Here is a 20,699-nt window from a genome sequence, read left to right on the forward strand (position 1 = left end):
TACTTGTTATCACCTCTCCATTAGCCCCCTTCACTGAAGTTCCCATTTGTTCCCTAGTCTTACGCACTTTATTTACCTCCTTCCAAAATATCTCTTATTCTCCCTAAAATTTAATGATACTCTCTCACCCCAACTCTCATTTGCCCTCTTTTTCACCTCTTGCAGCTTTCTCTTGACCTCCTGCCTCTTCTTTTAACACTTCCCTGTCATTTGCATTATTTCCCTGCAAAAATCGTCCAAATGCCTCTCTCTTCTCTTTCACTAATAATCTTACTTCTTCATCCCACCACTCACTACCCTTTTTAATCTGCCCACCTCCCACGCTTCTCATGCCACAAGCATCTTTTCCGCAAGCCATCACTGCTTCCCTAAATACATCTCATTCCTTCCCCACTCCCCTTACCTACCATTCTGTACTCACTCTCTCCTGGTACTTCCTCACACAAGTCTCCTTCCCAAGCTCACTTACTCTCACCACTCTCTTAACCCCAACATTCTCTCTTCTTTTCTGAAAACCTCTAAAAATCTTCACCTTCGCCTCCACAAGATAATGATGAGACATCGCTCCAGTTGCACCTCTCAGCACATTAACATCCAAAAGTCTCTCTTTCGCATGCCTATCAATTAACACGTAATCCAATAACGCTCTCTGGCCATCTCTCCTACTTACATACGTATACTTATGTATATCTCTCTTTTTAAACCAGGTATTCCCAATCACTAATCCTTTTTCAGCACATAAATCTACAAGTTATTCACCATTTCCATTTACAACACTGAACGCCCCATGTACACCAATTATTCCCTCAACTGCCACATTACTCACCTTTGCATTGAAATCACCCTTCACTATAACCTGGTCTCGTGCATCAAAACTACTAACACACTCACTCAGCTGCTCCCAAAACACTTGCCCCTCATGATCTTTCTTCTCATGCCCAGGTGGATATGCACCAGTAATCACCCATCTCTCTCCATCCACTTTCAGTTTTACCCATATCAATCTAGAGTTTACTTTCTTACACTCTATCACATACTTGCTACTCCTTCCCTTGCTCTTGTCCTCTCACAAACCCCTGACTTTACTCCCAAACCATTCCCAAACCACTCTTCCTCTTTACCCTTGAGCTTCGTTTCACTCAGAGCCAAAACATCCAGGTTCCTTTCCTCAAACATACCACCTATCTCTTCTTTTTCCTCATCTTGGTTACATCCACACACATTTAGACCACCCAATCTAAGTCTTCGAGGAGGATGAGCACTCCCCGCGTGACTCCTTCTTCTGTTTCCCATTTTAGAAAGTTAATACAAGGAGGGGAGGATTTCCGGCCCCCCGCTCCCGTCCCCTCTAGTCGCTTTCTACGACACGTGAGGAATGCGTGGGAAGTATTCTTTCTCCCTTATCCCCAGGGATGATTATTGTTATTACTATCATTATTATTGTCATTATTATCATTATCATTCTTCTATTATTATTACTGTTATTGCTATTATTTTTATTATCATTATTATCATCATTACGTAAAAGTATTTATTAAACTTCGTCTCGGTCTCCTGCGTTAGCGAGGTAGCGCAAGGAAACATACGAAAGAATGGCCCAACCCACTACATACGCAAGTATATACATACACGTCCACACGCGCACATATACATACCTATATATCTCAACGTATACATACATATACATACACAGACATATACATATATACACATGTACATAATTTATACTGTTAGCCCTTATTCATTTCCGTCGCCACCCCGCCATACATGAAATGACAACCCCCTCCCTCCGCATGTGCGCGAGGTAGCAGTAGGAAAAGACAACAAAGGCCACATTCGTTCACACTCAGTCTCTAGCTGTCATGTATAATGCACCGAAACCACAGCTCCCTTTCTACATCCAGGCACCACAGAACTTTCCATGGTTTACCCCATGCGCTTCACATGCCCTGGTTCAATCCATTGACAGCACGTTGACCCCGATATACCACATCGTTCCAATTCACTCTATTCCTTGCACGCCTTTCACCCTCCTGCATGTTCAGGCCCCGATCACTCAAAATCTTTTTCACTCCATCTTTCCACCTCCAATCTGGTCTCCCACTTCTCGTTTAATCCGCCTCTGACACATATATCCTCTTTGTCGATCTTTCCTCACTCATTCTCTCCATGTGACCAAACCATTTCAAAACACCCTCTTCTGCTCTCTCAACCACACCCTTCTTATTACCACACATCTCTCTCTCTTTCATTACTTACTCGATCAAACCACCTCACACCGCACGGTGTCCTCAAACATCTCATTTCCAACACATCCACCCTCCACCACACAACTCTATCCATAGCCCACGCCTCGCAACCATATAACATTATTGGAGCCACTATTCCTTCAAACATACCCATTTTTGCTTTTCGAGGTAATGTTCTCGCCTTCCACACATTTTTCAACGCTCCCAGAACTTTCGCTTCCTCCCCTTCCTTGTGACTCATTTCCGATTCCATGGTTCCATCCGCTGCCAAATCCTCTCCCAGATATCCAAAACACTTCACTTCCTCCAGTTTTTCTCCGTTCAAACCCACCTCCCAACAGACATGTCCCTCAACCCTACAGTACCTAACAACCTTGCTCTTACTCACATTTTTCTCAGCTTTCTTCTTTCACACACTTTATCAAACTCAGTCACAAGCTTCTGCAGTTTCTCATCTCAATCAGCCAACAGCGATGTATCATCAGCGAACAACTGACTCACTTCCAAAGAACTCTCCTCCTCAACAGACTGCATACTTGCCCCTATCTCCAAAACTCTTGCATTCACCTCCCTAACAACCCTATCCATAAACAAATTAAACAACCACACTCTTTTTATTACCACACATCTCTCTTACACTTTCATTACTTATTAGTTCAAACCACCTCACACCAAATATTGCCCTCAAACATCTCATTTTCAGCACATCAACATATTTTAACCTGTAATTTGCAAAAGAATTATTAACCTCCTCTTCTCAGGATCCCCTGGCAACTTCTAACTTAAAGAGAACTAATGCTTTAGCTTTAACTCTGGTCTCTTCCATAGTTAATGATGTAAGCTGAAGGTTTTCATAGGTTGGAGAACAAGGTCTGACTCACCGTCCTCATGTGTAGCTACCATAACAGACGGGGAGGTGGGTCCTGCCCCGGCAGAGTTGAAGGCCTGTACAGTGACCTCGTAGCTTGTGAACTTGTGCAGCCTCTGCAGTGTGGCTTCCGGCCGGTGGTGGGATGTGGTGGCCGACGACTCTAGACTCTTGTAGCGGAAGGGCTCTGAGGAGTTAGCAACCTTGTAGCCCACGTAGTAGCCTAGCCCGGCCGGCTGGGAGAGAGCAGTCTCCGGCGGCTGTCAGGGGAACAAGACACAGATAATATTACCAGTCTCTGCTGTGCCCTGGGCTTTACCACACATCAGGGTGGTGTCACAAATGTACACGGCATCCGTCAAGAGGTCCTGGTACACCATTACGAGATCCTCCTGACCTGCTGTGACCCTACGATATACGCAGTGGTGTAGTCCAGGTGTCCAGCGCAACAGCTGGTGTAGGCAAAGTGTAATGTGAACTCAAAGTGTTGATGTTCCAGGGATATGTGCAGGAAAGTCGATGATGATAACGGAGATATTTGATACTGATAATGTTTAATGATGATGTTACCAATAAATGATATTGATGATAATAATGATAATAATGATAATAATAATAATAATAATAATAATAATAATAACAATAATAGCTGTAATAATAATGTTGATGATAATGATAATAATAATAATACTAACAATAATGATAATAGTAATGAAAATAATAATAACAGTAATGATAATAATAATAATAATCATAATTATAATAATGATAATAATGATAATAATTATAATAATAATGATAATAATAATAATGATAAAAACGATGATAATGAAAATGATAACAATAATAATAATGATTATGATAATGACAATGACAATAATAATAATGGTAATGATGATAATGATAATAATAAAAATGATAATAATAATATAATGATAATAGAAATAATAATAATAATAATAATAATAAAAATAATAATAATAATAATAATAACAATACTAATAATAATGATAATAATAATAATAGCAATAATAATAATAATCATAATTATGACAATAATAATAATAATAATAATGATAATAAATAATAATAATTATGATGATAATTATAATATAGACAGTAATAATAGTAATGATGATAATAATATCAATAATGATAATGATGATAACAATAATGATAATGATGATAATGATAGTAATGATAATGATAAGATTGACAATGATAATGACAGTTATTATAAAAACAATAATGATAATGAAAATCATAATGATAATAACGATAATAATAATGATAATGATAATGAGAAAAAGAATAACAATAGATGATAGATTGACATATATAGTGTGTTTTGGTCGCTGTGGTGTGCGAAGTGAGAGGGTCAGGGAGAATGATTTGGTAAACAGAGAAGAGGTAGTGATAGCTTTGCAGATGATGAAAGCCGGCAAGGCGGCGGGTTTGGATGGTATTGTAGTGAAATGAATTAAAAAAAAGGGGGTGACTGTGTTGTTGACTGGTCGGTGACGATATTCAATGTATGTATGGCTCATGGTGAAGTGCCTGAGGATTGGCAGAATGCATGCGTAGTGCGATTGTAAAAAGGCAAAGGGGATAAAAGTGAGTGTTCAAATTACAGAGGTATACGTTTGGTGAGTATTCCTGGGAAATGATATGGGAGGGTATTGATTGAGAAGGTGAAGACATGTACAGAGCATCAGATTAGGGAAGAGCAGTGTAGTTTCAGAAGTGGTAGAGGATGTGTGGATCAGGTGTTTGCTTTGAGGAATGCATGTGAGAAATACTTAGAAAAACAAATGAATTTGTATGTACCATTTATGGATCTGGAGAAGGCATATGACAGAGTTGACAGAGATGCTCTGTGGAAGGTATCAAGAGTATGTGGTGTAGGAGGCAAGTTGCAAGAAGCAGTGAAAAGTTTTTGTCTCAGTAAATGTCTCAGTAAATATATATATATATATATATATATATATATATATATATATATATATATATGATAATGATAGTAATAATAATAATAATAATAATAATAATAATAATAATAATAATAGTTAATAATAGTAATAATAATAATGATAATAATGATACTAATAATAGTAATGATATTGATAATGATAATAATAATGATAATAATAATGATAATAATAATACTAATGATAATGATAATAATGATAATTATAATAGAAATAATGATAATTGTGATAATGGTGTTCTCGGTCAAGGCCGGCGATGACTCTAGCTTACAGCTGGTAAGGATATCATGAAGACCAAGGTGTAGTTAAGTAACACATAAACAGTACTGTTAATCATGTGGAACGGTCTTACCACCCTAACGGTCAGTAGGCAACTCCACCAACCCCCCTCAACCCCCCAGGGTTGTTATTGGAGTAAAGAAAAAATTTTCTAATTGCATCTTTTTTTAAGCAAAAAAAACCCCACGAACTTTAAGCTTTACTTTATTATAACGTAATATATATATAATACTTAAATGGGAGTGATTACTGTAAAAAAAAAGTTGAAAAAAAAAGAAATTTTGATGTAAGAAAAGCTTATTACTCTAAACATACACACACACACACACACACACACACACAAAAATTTTCATTTTAGGGACTTAATCCTGCTGATAGAATGGGAGCTTCCTTGTATTACCATGGTCTGAAGCCCATTCATCAGTTATTCATCCCACACACTATCACTATCCATGGGTCTATCGGACCCAAACGCTATAAAACACAAAGAAGTACTAGGAGCACAGAGTGACTCACCCACCCTCGACGATATCTGAACAACAACTGGAGTCAGAGGGACCCACGTCATCATAAACATACGAGAACCCCGTAGAACAAATGAACATCGAGAAGCGTCGGGTCTGACAAATCCAAGTGTTAAAAGGAGTTTAGTAAAGATAATATAAGGTGGTTCGTTAGTTCGACTCTGTGCCGGAGCTGCCTATGGGATGTGGCTGCTTTCGCTCTGGGCTGGTTGTGTGGTGGGCGAAGCAATTCGCTCATAATGCTGCTGGCCAAGATCGGGGGTGGTTTCGGCCTAGGGTTGGTTCCGTTATGGTGTCCAACCAGCTGACGAATTGCCAAAGCCATTATATTATATTATATATATATCTATATATGTTCTATGTTATGGTGAAGGACTATCTCCAACCTATCCTTTCTAGTTTCGCAGTCCTTCTGGCAGCTGCACCAGTGGATGTTGTGCCGACTGGGTGGTGTTTTCTGCCACGTTGACACAGTAACCACTTACCAACTTTTCTCCCAATTCTTTTTTTCCCCTCTAGGACTAGATAGTACTAATAGGTATTGGTGTTATCATTATGTAGGGGCTTTATACAGTCAAAAATCAAACAAGGGTTGCAGGCTTAGAGACCTTACTTATAGGTCGCTGGCCGTTAAACCCAACAAATGAATGAATCCCAGAATTCATTCCCAGCTGCTCCACACACGCGCCTGAAGAAGATCTAATGGATTCAAATACCATGTATAATTGATTCAAATACCATGCATGATTACTGTCATTTCTCTGGCATTATTGTGCTTGCTTGATATTCTGGACGGAATACGTGTCATATTTGGTAATGCCTACATGACAAGCACAGCTGGGATATATAATGTATACATGTTCGTAAATGGATGTTATACGTATATATGGCTCTTTGTATCTACCATTGATGGTGTGTTTTCATGAGATGTATCGCTGCGTTCACTTAATCTGCATTATTTTGATTATATGACATACACGGTTGAGCTTGCATTACATGCATGGGTATCTACATGCATGAAGGGCTGTATTTACATATTTACAACGGCATTGTTACATGACAATCGAACTGCGTTTACATGGTTTACATGTTTGTTTATGTATGACCTCCGTGTTCAGTAGTACACATACATATATATTTTTTTTTTGCAATGATGCATCTGCTTACTGCGACGAGAATTTTTTTCTTTTTTTGCAGGACACATAGGAGCATTTTTCGACGAGGCACGTGACTGTGTTTACAGAAAACAATTGAGGATATTCTTTACATAAGCGTCACTGTCGCAGTGTTTGCGTTACACGTATAATTGATGTCTGCATCTTTTCTTCTTTAATGTTAGCTAAGAAGGCAAGGGCAACTATTTGCACTAAACAAGGCCATTTCATTAACGTTATATATATATATATATATATATATATATATATATATATATATATATATATATATATATATATATATATATATATATATCCTTGGGAATAGGGGAGAAAGAATACTTTCCACGTATTCCCTGCGTGTCGTAGAAGGGGACTAAAAGGGAAGGGAGCGGGGGGCTGGAAATCCTCCCATCTAGTTTTTTTTTTTTTTCCAAAAGAAGGAACAGACAAGTGGGCCAGGTGAGGATATTCCCTCAAAGGCCCAGTCCTCTGTTCTTAACGCTACCTCGCTAACGTGGGAAATGACGAATAGTATAAAAAAAGAAAAAGAAATATATAAATATATATATATATATATATATATATATATATATATATATATATATATATATATATATATATATATATATATATATATTTTTTTTTTTTTTTCTTTATACTTTGTCGCTGTCTCCCGCGTTTGCGAGGTAGCGCAAGGAAACAGACGAAAGAAATGGCCCAACCCCCCCCCATACACATGTATATACATACGTCCACACACGCAAATATACATACCTACACAGCTTTCCATGGTTTACCCCAGACGCTTCACATGCCTTGATTCAATCCACTGACAGCACGTCAACCCCGGTATACCACATCGCTCCAATTCACTCTATTCTTTGCCCTCCTTTCACCCTCCTGCATGTTCAGGCCCCGATCACACAAAATCTTTTTCACTCCATCTTTCCACCTCCAATTTGGTCTCCCTCTTCTCCTCGTTCCCTCCACCTCCGACACATATATCCTCTTGGTCAATCTTTCCTCACTCATTCTCTCCATGTGACCAAACCATTTCAAAACACCCTCTTCTGCTCTCTCAACCACGCTCTTTTTATTTCCACACATCTCTCTTACCCTTACGTTACTTACTCGATCAAACCACCTCACACCACACATTGTCCTCAAACATCTCATTTCCAGCACATCCATCCTCCTGCGCACAACTCTATCCATAGTCCACGCCTCGCAACCATACAACATTGTTGGAACCACTATTCCTTCAAACATACCCATTTTTGCTTTCCGAGATGATGTTCTCGACTTCCACACATTCTTCAAGGCTCCCAGAATTTTCGCCCCCTCCCCCACCCTATGATCCACTTCCGCTTCCATGGTTCCATCCGCTGCCAGATCCACTCCCAGATATCAAACACTTCACTTCCTCCAGTTTTTCTCCATTCAAACTCACCTCCCAATTGAATTGACCCTCAACCCTACTGTACCTAATAACCTTGCTCTTATTCACATTTACTCTTAACTTTCTTCTTTCACACACTTTACCAAACTCAGTCACCAGCTTCTGCAGTTTCTCACATGAATCAGCCACCAGCGCTGTATCATCAGCGAACAACAACTGACTCACTTCCCAAGCTCTCTCATCCCCAACAGACTTCATACTTGCCCCTCTTTCCAAAACTCTTGCATTCACCTCCCTAACAACCCCATCCATCAATATATATATATATATATATATATATATATATATATATATATATATATATATATATATATATATATATATATATATTGTTGACTGGTTGGCAAGGTTATTTAATGTATGTATGACGAATGGTAAAATCCCTGAGGATTGGCGGAATGCATGCATAGCGCCATTGTACAAACACAAAGGGGATAAAGGTGAGTGCGCAAATTACAGAGGTATACGTTTATTGAGTATTCCTAGGAAATTATATGGGATGTATTGATTGAGAGGGTGAAGGCATGTACAGAGCATCAGGTTGAGGAAGAGCAGTGTGGTTTCAGAAGTGGTAGAGGATGTGTGGATCAGGTGTTTGCTTTGAAGAATTCATATGAGAAATACTTAGAAAAGCAAATGGATTTGTATGTAGAATTTATGGAACTGGAGAAGGCATATGATATTGTTGATAGAGATGCCCTGTGGAAGGTATCAAAAATATATGGTGTGGGAGGCAAGTTGTTAGAAGAAAGGAAAGTGATTGGTTCTCAGTGAATGCTTATTTGCGGCAGGGGTGTGTGATGCCTCAATGGTTGTTTAATTTGTTCATGGATTGGTTGTTAGGGAGGTGAATGCAAGAGTTTTGGAAAGAGGGGCAAGTATGCAGTCTGCTGTGGATGAGAGAGCTTGGGAAGTAAGTCAGTTGTTGTTCGCTGATGACACAGCGCTGGTGGTGGATTTGGGTGAGAAACTGCAGAAGCTGGTGACTGAGTTTGGTAAAGTGTGTGAAAGAAGATAGCTGAGAGTATTAGGTATAGCAGGGTTGAAGGTCAAGTCAATTGGGAGGTAAGTTTGAACGGAGAAAAACTGGAGGAAGTGAAGTGTTCTAGATATCTGGGAGGGGATTTGGCAGCAGATGGAACCATGGAAGCGGAAGTGGGTCATAGGGTGAGGGAGAGGGCGAAAGTTCTGGGAGCGTTGAAAAATGTGTGGAAGGCGAGAACGTTATCTCGGAAAGCAAAAAGGGTATGTTTGAAGGAACAGTGGCTCCAACAATGTTATATGGTTGCGAGGCGTGAACTATAGATAGAGTTGTGCGGAGGAGGATGGATGTGATGGAAATGAGATGTTCGACGACAATATGTGGTGTGAGGTGGTTTGATCGAGTAAGTAATGAAAGGGTAAGAGAGATGTGTGGTAATGAAAATAGTGTGGTTGAGAGAGCAGAGGAGGGTGTTTCGAAATGGTTTGGTCACATGGAGAAAATGAGTGAGGAAAGGTTGACAAAGAGGATATATGTGTAACAGGTGGAGGGAACGAGGAGAAGTGAGAGACCAAATTGGAGGTGGAAAGATGGAGTGAAAAAGATTTTGAGTGATCGGGGCCTGAACACGCAGGAGGGTGAAACCCGTGCAAGGAATAGAGTGAATTGGAACGATGTGGTATACCGGGGTTGACGTGCTGTCAATGGGTTGAACCATGGCATGTAAAGCGTCTGGGGTAAACCATGGAAAGTTTTGTGGGACCTAGACGTGGAAAGGGAGCTGTGGTTTCGGTGCATTATACATGACGGCTAGAGACTGAGTGTGAACGAATGTGGCCTTTGTTATCTTTTCCTGGCGCTACCTCGCGCACATGCTGTGGAAGGGGGTTGTTATTTCATGTGCGGCGGGGAGTCGACGGGAATGAATGAGGGCAGACAGTGTGAATTATGCACGGGTGTATATATGTACATGTCTGTGTGTGTATATATATATATATATATATATATATATATATATATATATATATATATATATATATATATATATATATATATATATATATATATATATATATATGACTGTATATATATATATATGACTGTATTGTTGACTGGTTGGTAAGGTTATTTAATGTATGTATGATTCATGGTGAGGTGCCTGAGGATTGGCGGAATGCGTGCATAGTGCCATTGTACAAAGGCAAAGGGGATAAGAGTGAGTGCTCAAATTACAGAGGTATAAGTTTGTTGAGTATTCCTGGTAAATTATATGGGAGGGTATTGATTGAGAGGGTGAAGGCATGTACAGAGCATCAGATTGGGGAAGAGCAGTGTGGTTTCAGAAGTGGTAGAGGATGTGTGGATCAGGTGTTTGCTTTGAAGAATGTATGTGAGAAATACTTAGAAAAGCAAATGGATTTGTATGTAGCATTTATGGATCTGGAGAAGGCATATGATAGAGTTGATAGAGATGCTCTGTGGAAGGTATTAAGAATATATGGTGTGGGAGGAAAGTTGTTAGAAGCAGTGAAAAGTTTTTATCGAGGATGTAAGGCATGTGTACGTGTAGGAAGAGAGGAAAGTGATTGGTTCTCAGTGAATGTAGGTTTGCGGCAGGGGTGTGTGATGTCTCCATGGTTGTTTAATTTGTTTATGGATGGGGTTGTTAGGGAGGTAAATGCAAGAGTTTTGGAAAGAGGGGCAAGTATGAAGTCTGTTGGGGATGAGAGAGCTTGGGAAGTGAGTCAGTTGTTGTTCGCTGATGATACAGCGCTGGTGGCTGATTCATGTGAGAAACTGCAGAAGCTGGTGACTGCGTTTGGTAAAGTGTGTGGAAGAAGAAAGTTAAGAGTAAATGTGAATAAGAGCAAGGTTATTAGGTACAGTAGGGTTGAGGGTCAAGTCAATTGGGAGGTGAGTTTGAATGGAGAAAAACTGGAGGAAGTGAAGTGTTTTAGATATCTGGGAGTGGATCTGGCAGCGGATGGAACCATGGAAGCGGAAGTGGATCATAGGGTGGGGGAGGGGGCAAAAATTCTGGGGGCCTTGAAGAATGTGTGGAAGTCGAGAACATTATCTCGGAAAGCAAAAATGGGTATGTTTGAAGGAATAGTGGTTCCAACAATGTTGTATGGTTGCGAGGCGTGGGCTATGGATAGAGTTGTGCGCAGGAGGATGGATGTGCTGGAAATGAGATGTTTGAGGACAATGTGTGGTGTGAGGTGGTTTGATCGAGTGAGTAACGTAAGGGTAAGAGAGATGAGTGGAAATAAAAAGAGCGTGGTTGAGAGAGCAGAAGAGGGTGTTTTGAAGTGGTTTGGGCACATGGAGAGAATGAGTGAGGAAAGATTGACCAAGAGGATATATGTGTCGGAGGTGGAGGGAACGAGGAGAAGAGGGAGACCAAATTGGAGGTGGAAAGATGGAGTGAAAAAGATTTTGTGTGATCGGGGCCTGAACATGCAGGAGGGTGAAAGGAGGGCAAGGAATAGAGTGAATTGGAGCGATGTGGTATACCGGGGTTGACGTGCTGTCAGTGGATTGAATCAGGGCATGTGAAGCGTCTGGGGTAAACCATGGAAAGCTGTGTAGGTATGTATATTTGCGTGTGTGGACGTATGTATATACATGTGTATGGGGGGGGTTGGGCCATTTCTTTCGTCTGTTTCCTTGCGCTACCTCGCAAACGCGGGAGACAGCGACAAAGTATAATAAGAAAAAAAAGTAATATATATATATATATATATATATATATATATATATATATATATATATATATATATATGTATACGTTGAGATATATAGGTATGTATATATGCGTGTGTGGACGTGTATGTATATACATGTGTATGTGGGTGGGTTGGGCCCTTCTTTCGTCCGTTCCCCTACGCTACTTCGCTAACGCGGGAAACAGCGACAAAGTATATGAGATATAAAAAGATAAATATATATATATATATATATATATATATATATATATATATATATATATATATATATATATATATATATATATATAGGAAGAGAGGAAAGGGATTGGTTCTCAGTGAATGTAGATTTGCGGCAGGGGTGTGTGATGTCTCCATGGTTGTTTAATTTGTTTATGGATAGGGTTGTTAGGGAGGTGAATGCAAGAGTTTTGGAAAGAGGGGCAAGTATGAAGTCTGTTGGGGATGAGAGAGCTTGGGAAGCGAGTCAGTTGTTGTTCGCTGATGATACATCGCTGGTGGGTGATTCATGTGAGAAACTGCAGAAGCTGGTGACTGAGTTTGGTAAAGTGTGTGAAAGAAGAAAGTTAAGAGTAAATGTGAATAAGAGCAAGGTAATTAGGTACAGTAGGGTTGAGGGTCAAGTCAATTGGGAGGTAAGTTTGAATGGAGAAAAACTGGAGGAAGTAAAGTGTTTTAGATATCTGGGAGTGGATCTGGCAGCGGATGGAACCATGGAAGCGGAAGTAGATCATAGGGTGGGGGAGGGGGCGAAAATCCTGGGAGCCTTGAAGAATGTGTGGAAGTCGAGAACATTATCTCGGAAAGCAAAAATGGGTATGTTTGAAGGAATAGTGGTTTCAACAATGTTGTATGGTTGCGAGGCGTGGGCTATGGATAGAGATGTGCGCAGGAGGATGGATGTGCTGGAAATGAGATGTTTGAGGACAATGTGTGGTGTGAGGTGGTTTGATCGAGTAAGTAACGTAAGGGTAAGAGAGATGTGTGGAAATAAAAAGAGCGTGGTTGAGAGAGCAGAAGAGGGCGTTTTGAAATGGTTTGGGCACATGGAGAGAATGAGTGAGTAAAGATTGACCAAGAGGATATATGTGTCGTAGGTGGAGGGAACGAGGAGAAGTGGGAGACCAAATTGGAGGTGGAAAGATGGAGTGAAAAAGATTTTGCGTGATCGGGGCCTGAACATGCAGGAGGGTGAAAGGAGGGCAAAGAATAGAGTGAATTGGATCGATGTGGTATACCGGGGTTGACGTGCTGTCAGTGGATTGAATCAAGGCATGTGAAGCGTCTGGGGTAAACCATGGAAAGCTGTGTAGGTATGTATATTTGCGTGTGTGGATGTATGTATATACATTTGTATGGGGGTGGGTTGGGCCATTTCTTTCGTCTGTTTCCTTGCCCTACCTCGCAAACGCGGGAGACAGCGACAAACCAAAAAAAAAACAAAATATATATATATATATATATATATATATATATATATATATATATATATATATATATATATATATATATATATATGAGCTAGGTACTCAATTTATGGATAAACCTTGGTAAAGTATGAATAGCTGGGTTGAGAGTGGACTGATTGCCGCATCCAGAATTCGAACCAATGCGCTCGACCCCAGGCGTCCTGTGAATGCTACCCCACTGAGGTCCATTACGCATGTGATCGTTTTTCACGTTAGCGAGAATCATGAGAATATTCCATTTGTTTACATGGTTTATGTGACCATGAACACATGTTTCACTGGCACATGTGCGCATGTTTATGTAGACATGAGATGTGTTAAGGAGACATACCTGCCAGGTAACCCTGAGGCTCGTCGAAGAGATGGGTAGTACGCGGACGTTGATGGGCGGCGTGGTGGGCGGCTCGTGGGCTGTGGTAAAGCGAGCCTCCGAGCTGGGTGGTGACATGCCCAGGGCATTGACGCCCACCACCCTCACCAGGTAGGTGTGTGCGGGCGCCAGGCCGGAGATGTGGGCCCCGGGCCCGGACACTTCAACTGTTTTGATCCATTTCTCCTTCATCCACGAATCTGACGGATATGTAGTACATACTAGTAATAGTAAACCACACACACACACACACACACACACACACACACACACACACACACACACACACACACTGATATATATCTAACTTCCACGAGGACATATATTGGGGTAAAGGTGGTAACTGAGAAAACAGACTAGAGCTCAGGGTTTAATCCATACGTTTCAACACAATAGTCGTCTTCAGTGGACCAGCAAAGACGAGATCAAAGATGCGCCCAGCCGTCAGCCATGTTCCTGCCAACGGACGGGAGACTGGCAGGAACATGGCTGACGGCTGGGCGCATCTTTGATCTCTGGTCTTTGCTGGTCCACTGAAGACGACGGTTGTGCAGAAACATATGGATTAAACTCTATGCTATAGCCTGTTGTGTCAGTTATCACCTTTACTCCAATATATATATATATATATATATATATATATATATATATATATATATATATATATATATATATATATATATATATATATATATATATATATATATTTTCATTAGATAATACTTGATCGTCATTTCCCGCGTCAGCGAAGTAGGACCAGGAAACAGACAATGAACGACCCATCCACTCATCTAAACACATATATACATACACGCCCATTCATGTATTATATACATATACATAAACATATCAACATATACATATATACATACATATACATAGACATACACAGCCATATACATAGATACACATGTACATATTCATACTCGCTTGGCTTCATCCATTACCGACGCCACCTCGCCCCACAGGAAACAGCATCGCCATCCTATGCGTCAGCGAGGTAGCGCCAGGTAAACAAACCAAAATGACCACATTCGGTCACACTCAGTCTCTAGCTGTCATGTGTAATGCACCGAAACACAGCTCCCATTTCGTATCCAGGCCCAATTGACCTTTCATGGTTTACCCCAGACGTTCCACAGGCCTTATTTCAGTCTACTGACAGCACGTCGACCTCGGTATACCACAACGTTCCAATTCACTCTATACCTTGCACGCCTCTCATCCTCCTGCATGTCCAGGCCCCGATCGCTCAAAATAATTTTTACTCCATCCCTCCACCTCCAATTTGGTCAGCCGCTTCTCCTTTCCTCTACCTCTTGCACATATATCCTCTTTCTCAATCTTTCCTCCTTCTTTCTCTACATTTTTCCAAACCATTTCAACACAACCTCTTCTGCTCTCTCAACCAAACTCTTTTTATTTCCACACATCTTTCTTATCCTTTCATTACTTAATCAAACCACCTCACTCCACATATTGTCCTCAAACATTTTATTTCCAAGACATCCATCCTCTTCCGTACAACCCTATCTATAGCCCATGCCTTGTAACCATATAATATTGTTGGAACCACTATTCCTTCAAACATACCCATTTTCGCACTCCGACACAACGCTCTCTCTTTCATCGCTCCTAGAACCATCGTCTCCTCCCCCAGTCTATGACTCAATTCCACTTCCATAGTTCCAATCACTGCTAAGTCTACTCGAAGATATCTAAAATTCTTCACTTCCTCCATTTTTTCTCCATTCATACTGACCTCCCAAGTAACTTGTCCCTCAGCCCTGCTCAACTTTCTCATTTCACATACTTTTCCAAACTCAGTCATCAGCTTCTACAGTTTCTCACTCGAATCAGCCAATAATGCTGTATCAACGGCAAACAACAACTGACTCACTTCCCAGGCACTCTTATCGTCAACAGACTGCATACTCGCCCTTCCAAAACTCTTGCATTTACCTTAATAAGCACCCCATCCATAAACAAATTAAGCAACTCTGGGAAGATCACAGACCCCTGCCGCAGAATGACCTTCACTGGTAACCAGTCACTCTGCTCTCGTCCTACTCGTACACATGCCTTCCACACTTGATAGAGATATCTGACTGCTTCTAGCAGCATACCTCTCACAATATACTCTTAAGACCTTACAGTAAGCATCTCTATCCACCCTGCCCTATGCCTTCTCCAGATCCAGATCCCACTAAACCATCTGTTTCTCTGAGTATTTCTCACACATTCTCTAAAGCAAACACCTGATCCACACATCCTCTGCTACTTCTGAAACCACATTGCTCCTCCCCAGTCTGATGCTATGTACATGTCTTCACCCTCTTAATCAGTATCCTCCCATACAATTTTTCAGGAATACCCAACAAACTTATGCCTCTGTAGTTTGAACAATCACCTATATCCCCTTTGCCTTTCTGCAGTGGCACTATACATGCATTCCGCCAATCCTCAGGCACTTCATCATGATGCTTTGTGGAAGTTCTTAAGAGTATATGGTCTGGGAGGTAAGTTGTTAGAAACAGTGAAAAATTTTTATCGAGGAAGTAAGGCATGTGTACGAGTAGGAAGAGAGGAAAGTGATTTGTTCCCAGTGAACGTCGGTTTGCGGCAGGGGTGCGTGATTTCTCCATGGTTGTTTAATTTGCTTATGGATGGGGTTATTAGGGAGGTGACTGCAAGGGTTTTGGAGAGAGTACTTGGGAAATTCGTTGATCATACCGCGCTTTTGGCTGATTCGGGTGAGAAACTGCAGAAACTGGTGACTGAGTTTGGTTAAGTGTGTGAGAGAAGAAAGCTGAGAGTAAATGTAAATCAGAGCAAGGTAATTAGGTTCAGTAGGGTTGAGGGACAAGTTAATTGGGAGGTAAGTTTGAATGGAGAAAAATGGAGGAAGGTGTAGGAAGATTGAGATCTAGTTTTAGTATGGATTCGATATTCCTCTGTGGCAAAGATCTTCTCTGGGTACAATGATTTCCATCATTCCCACCAAGATCGCTCTTCCCACCCTTTTCCCACCCATAAGATAAAGAATAGTGAGTCCGTCTTCGTGAGTTTCTGGGGCTAACTTAAACGCCCACTGGGTTAGTCATCTTACCCCCCTGGTGGTGAGGACATTGTTAATCTACTGTCAGAGTTCATACTAATGATGAGGACCGCGTTGATGTCCAGCCTATATATATATATATATATATATATATATTTGACAAGGTACGTGTAAATGTTACATCCTCATTTTTTATAATGAGGATATGTACCATGCTTCACCTGCTATGATTCTGACGAAGAACCTGCACAGTTCCCACCTGTGTTTATCTTACCTGTTTTGTTGATAATGAGGACTCTGTAGGTGGAGATGGGAGAGTTGCCGTCATGTGATGGTGTAGCCCAGGTTAGATTGACAGACCGCGAGCCGCTGTCTACCACCCTGGGCGACCCTGGTGCCGCTGGAACCTCTGCCAGAGAAGGAGACGTCACGACCAACCTACTGTTTACCTGACCTTTAACACGCTCATTTTAAGAATGTCATCCGCCACTCCTGCTACAAAAACCTGGGCTTTTGTTAGCAACATTATATAACTATACGGCTTGCATGGACAAGTGTCAGAGCCGCCGCCACTTACCCTGGACCAAGAGGTGAATCTTCCTGGTGTCGTTGCCGTAGACGTTGACAGCGAGGCAGTAAAACACCTTGGAGTCGTGGCGGCTCTTAGTGCTCACGCTCAGCACCGACCGCAACCCTCCTTCGACCCCAACTCCTCCAGTGGAGGCCCCGGGGTGATAGGACTCGTCGGAGGACGACGAGGATGAAGACGCCAGGGATGAGAACCCTTTGAGAACAGTCTCCTTGATGCTCACGCCCTCACCATCCACGTCCTTAGGGATCTGCAACAATTGGCTTGATGTTGTTAGCAGAAGACGATGTTCATGAAGAATGTCTGGATGAATGATGGCATCTACTATGTTTATAATGACGGGGAACTTAAATAATATCAGTGACTGACTTTACAAAAATGGAAAACACACAGAGGAATTGTAGATACTATATGATTGATATATAATACGTACCAACAAATGAATAAAGCAGAACCATGACCAAGTATATTCCTATGAGTCCACGGGGAAAATGAAACACGATAAGTTCCCAGGTGCACTTTCGCGTAATAATCACATCATCAGGGGAGATACAAGAGATAAATATAACAGTTGATGTACAACGAAGAGACGTAGCTAGGACGACATTTGGACAAGCGCATGTTTACCAAATGGCGTCCTAGCTACGTCTCTTCGTTGTATATCGACTGACTTATATTTCTCTCTTGTGTCTGCCCTGATGATGTGATCATTACACGAAAGTGCACTTGGGGACTTAACGTGTTTCATTTTCCCCATGGACTCATAGGAATATATATATATATATATATATATATATATATATATATATATATATATATATATATATATATATATATATATATATAAAACAAAAATTAGTTAGATGTAAGAGTCACAGATATTCTAATATGTATCTCTCACGGTCTTTGCAAAGGTCAGCCAATTCTTTGGTTGAATGACCACCTTTGACAGGTGATATGCCTTGGCAACGAGGTAACACCTTGACAGACGGTCACCTACTCCTGACGTGGGGTAACCTTACGAGGCAGAGGGACAGCTACTGTGTTAGATGGTGACCTACCATGACCAGTAGTGATCTGTCGAGGCAAGAGGACTGTTTATGTAGTAGGAGGTGACTTTCTATGTGTCTTGGGGTTGACCTACTCTAAAAGAAGGTGACCTGTCGTGGGAGAAGATGGTACTGTGGAAGGAAGTGACCTGGCGGAAGAGAAGGTGACCCACACAAACAGAGGACGATGTGTGTAGGAGGCAATGAACCCTAGCAGGAGATGACTAAACTGTGGCAGGAGGTGACATATCCTGGCAAGTGATCCACTCCAACAGATTAGAGACCTTTCGTGCCAAGAGGTGACCCAACTACCCTGACAGGTGACCCGCCCAGGCAGAAGAGTCACCTACCCTGACAGGTGACTCACCCAGGCAGAAGAGTCACCTACCCTGACTGGTGACCCGCCCAGGTAGGAGAGTCACCTACCCTGACAGGTGACCCGCCCAGGCAGAAGAGTCACCTACCCTGACAGGTGACCCGCCCAGGTAGGAGAGTCACCTGCCCTGACAGGTGACCCGCACAGGCGAGAGAGTGACCTACCCCGACAGGAGGGTTGCCAGAGGACCAGAAGTTAGTGATGGGGAGGTCGCCTCGCGCCTCACACACCAGCCGTGCCCTTCGCCCCGCCGCCACCGTCACGTTTTCCTCGTGCTCCGTGAACCTGGGCGGCACTAGGGAGGGAGGGAGGCAGGGAGATTGTTGATGCCACTTAAAAGGTTACAAAGACACATCACATCATAGGCTACACAGCTGTAGAGAGTAACAATGATGTCACATCTGCATTGTGCTTGATCTATACAGTCGTGTTCGAAATAAAAAGCCACATGTACGCTATACGTCTACATGAGGTTAATATGAACATGTGATAATGTTGTGGCAATAGCTACGCTAATCAAGGTCTATACTGGGTTACAGCAGCCACACTTGGTGTTGTTCTAACTACATGTGAACCTCATATACGATACTCGCGCGTGGCTTCGTCCTCTCGAAGCGTACCTGCGTCTTCACCTGGGTGACACACAGTTAATGTTGTGTTTCACGGTGCTGGAGGAGGATCACTGGCTCCCCAGACCGAGTATGTCATCATCTTCAACTCTTATCATCATCACTTGCGCAAGATGGATCACCCTTCATGTATCACATTACGCTCCACAGAGGTGTCGCGTTGGAGACTGAGGTGAGATGACCTTCATCTCATCATCTCAAACATGACACCGTTGTCCAGAACTAACGTACCCCGGCATTGTGATCCTCATACGGTCACTTCTAAGTATTTCTTTTTCACTTCCTCCTAGCACCTGTCCACACATCGACGTTATCATCCATTGTCTTAAAAACTCTTTCTTCCGCCTTGTGTTCTACTTACGAGCTAACTTGACTAGATTTCACGAACCTCTCTTATGTCTTCCGACATCGTTTCTTACTCTGACCATTACCGTTAATCTTACTCGTACTTTATTCAGTTGATATTCTCTATCTATAGTTCTCATTCATTCACTCATAACCCCCTAGAAAAATGAGATTTTGAGGTCGCATAAAATCGCACTACCCATCACTTTATACGATCTGATGATGGTATAAGTAATTACCGAAATGTCAGTCAAAAAACTCGATGTTCATACAACCAGGTTATTCTTGTCCTATCACGATTGGGTTTTCTAAGCAAAATATGCATTGCTTATATACGTATATATATATATATATATATATATATATATATATATATATATATATATATATATATATATATATATATATATATATATATATATATATCTTTCTTCTTTTAAACAATTCGCCATTTCCCGCGTTAGCGAGGTAGCGTTAAGAACAGAGGACTGGGCCTTTTTTGGAATATCCTCACCTGGCCCCCTCTGTTCCTTCTTTTGGAAAATTTAAAAAAAAAACGAGAGGGGAGGATTTCCAGCC

At 41.4% G+C, this 20,699-nt stretch overlaps 1 protein-coding gene across 1 annotated transcript in view; it reads right to left on the bottom strand.

Moving 5' to 3' along the window:
• The window catches only part of LOC139759811 (cell adhesion molecule Dscam1-like), a 167,038-nt gene that overhangs the window by 115,703 nt on the left and 30,636 nt on the right, over positions 1–20,699 (bottom strand). The window contains exons 6-10 of the mRNA XM_071682291.1: positions 19,311–19,441; positions 17,710–17,971; positions 17,407–17,541; positions 14,036–14,274; positions 3,131–3,377 (exon numbers count right to left, since the gene is read on the bottom strand). Coding sequence (XP_071538392.1) covers positions 3,131–3,377; positions 14,036–14,274; positions 17,407–17,541; positions 17,710–17,971; positions 19,311–19,441 — 1,014 coding nt within the window. The remainder of the gene's footprint in view (positions 1–3,130; positions 3,378–14,035; positions 14,275–17,406; positions 17,542–17,709; positions 17,972–19,310; positions 19,442–20,699) is intronic.

The sequence above is a fragment of the Panulirus ornatus genome, chromosome 34 (genome assembly GCF_036320965.1).
Source record: "Panulirus ornatus isolate Po-2019 chromosome 34, ASM3632096v1, whole genome shotgun sequence".
NCBI classification, from domain to species: domain Eukaryota; kingdom Metazoa; phylum Arthropoda; class Malacostraca; order Decapoda; family Palinuridae; genus Panulirus; species Panulirus ornatus.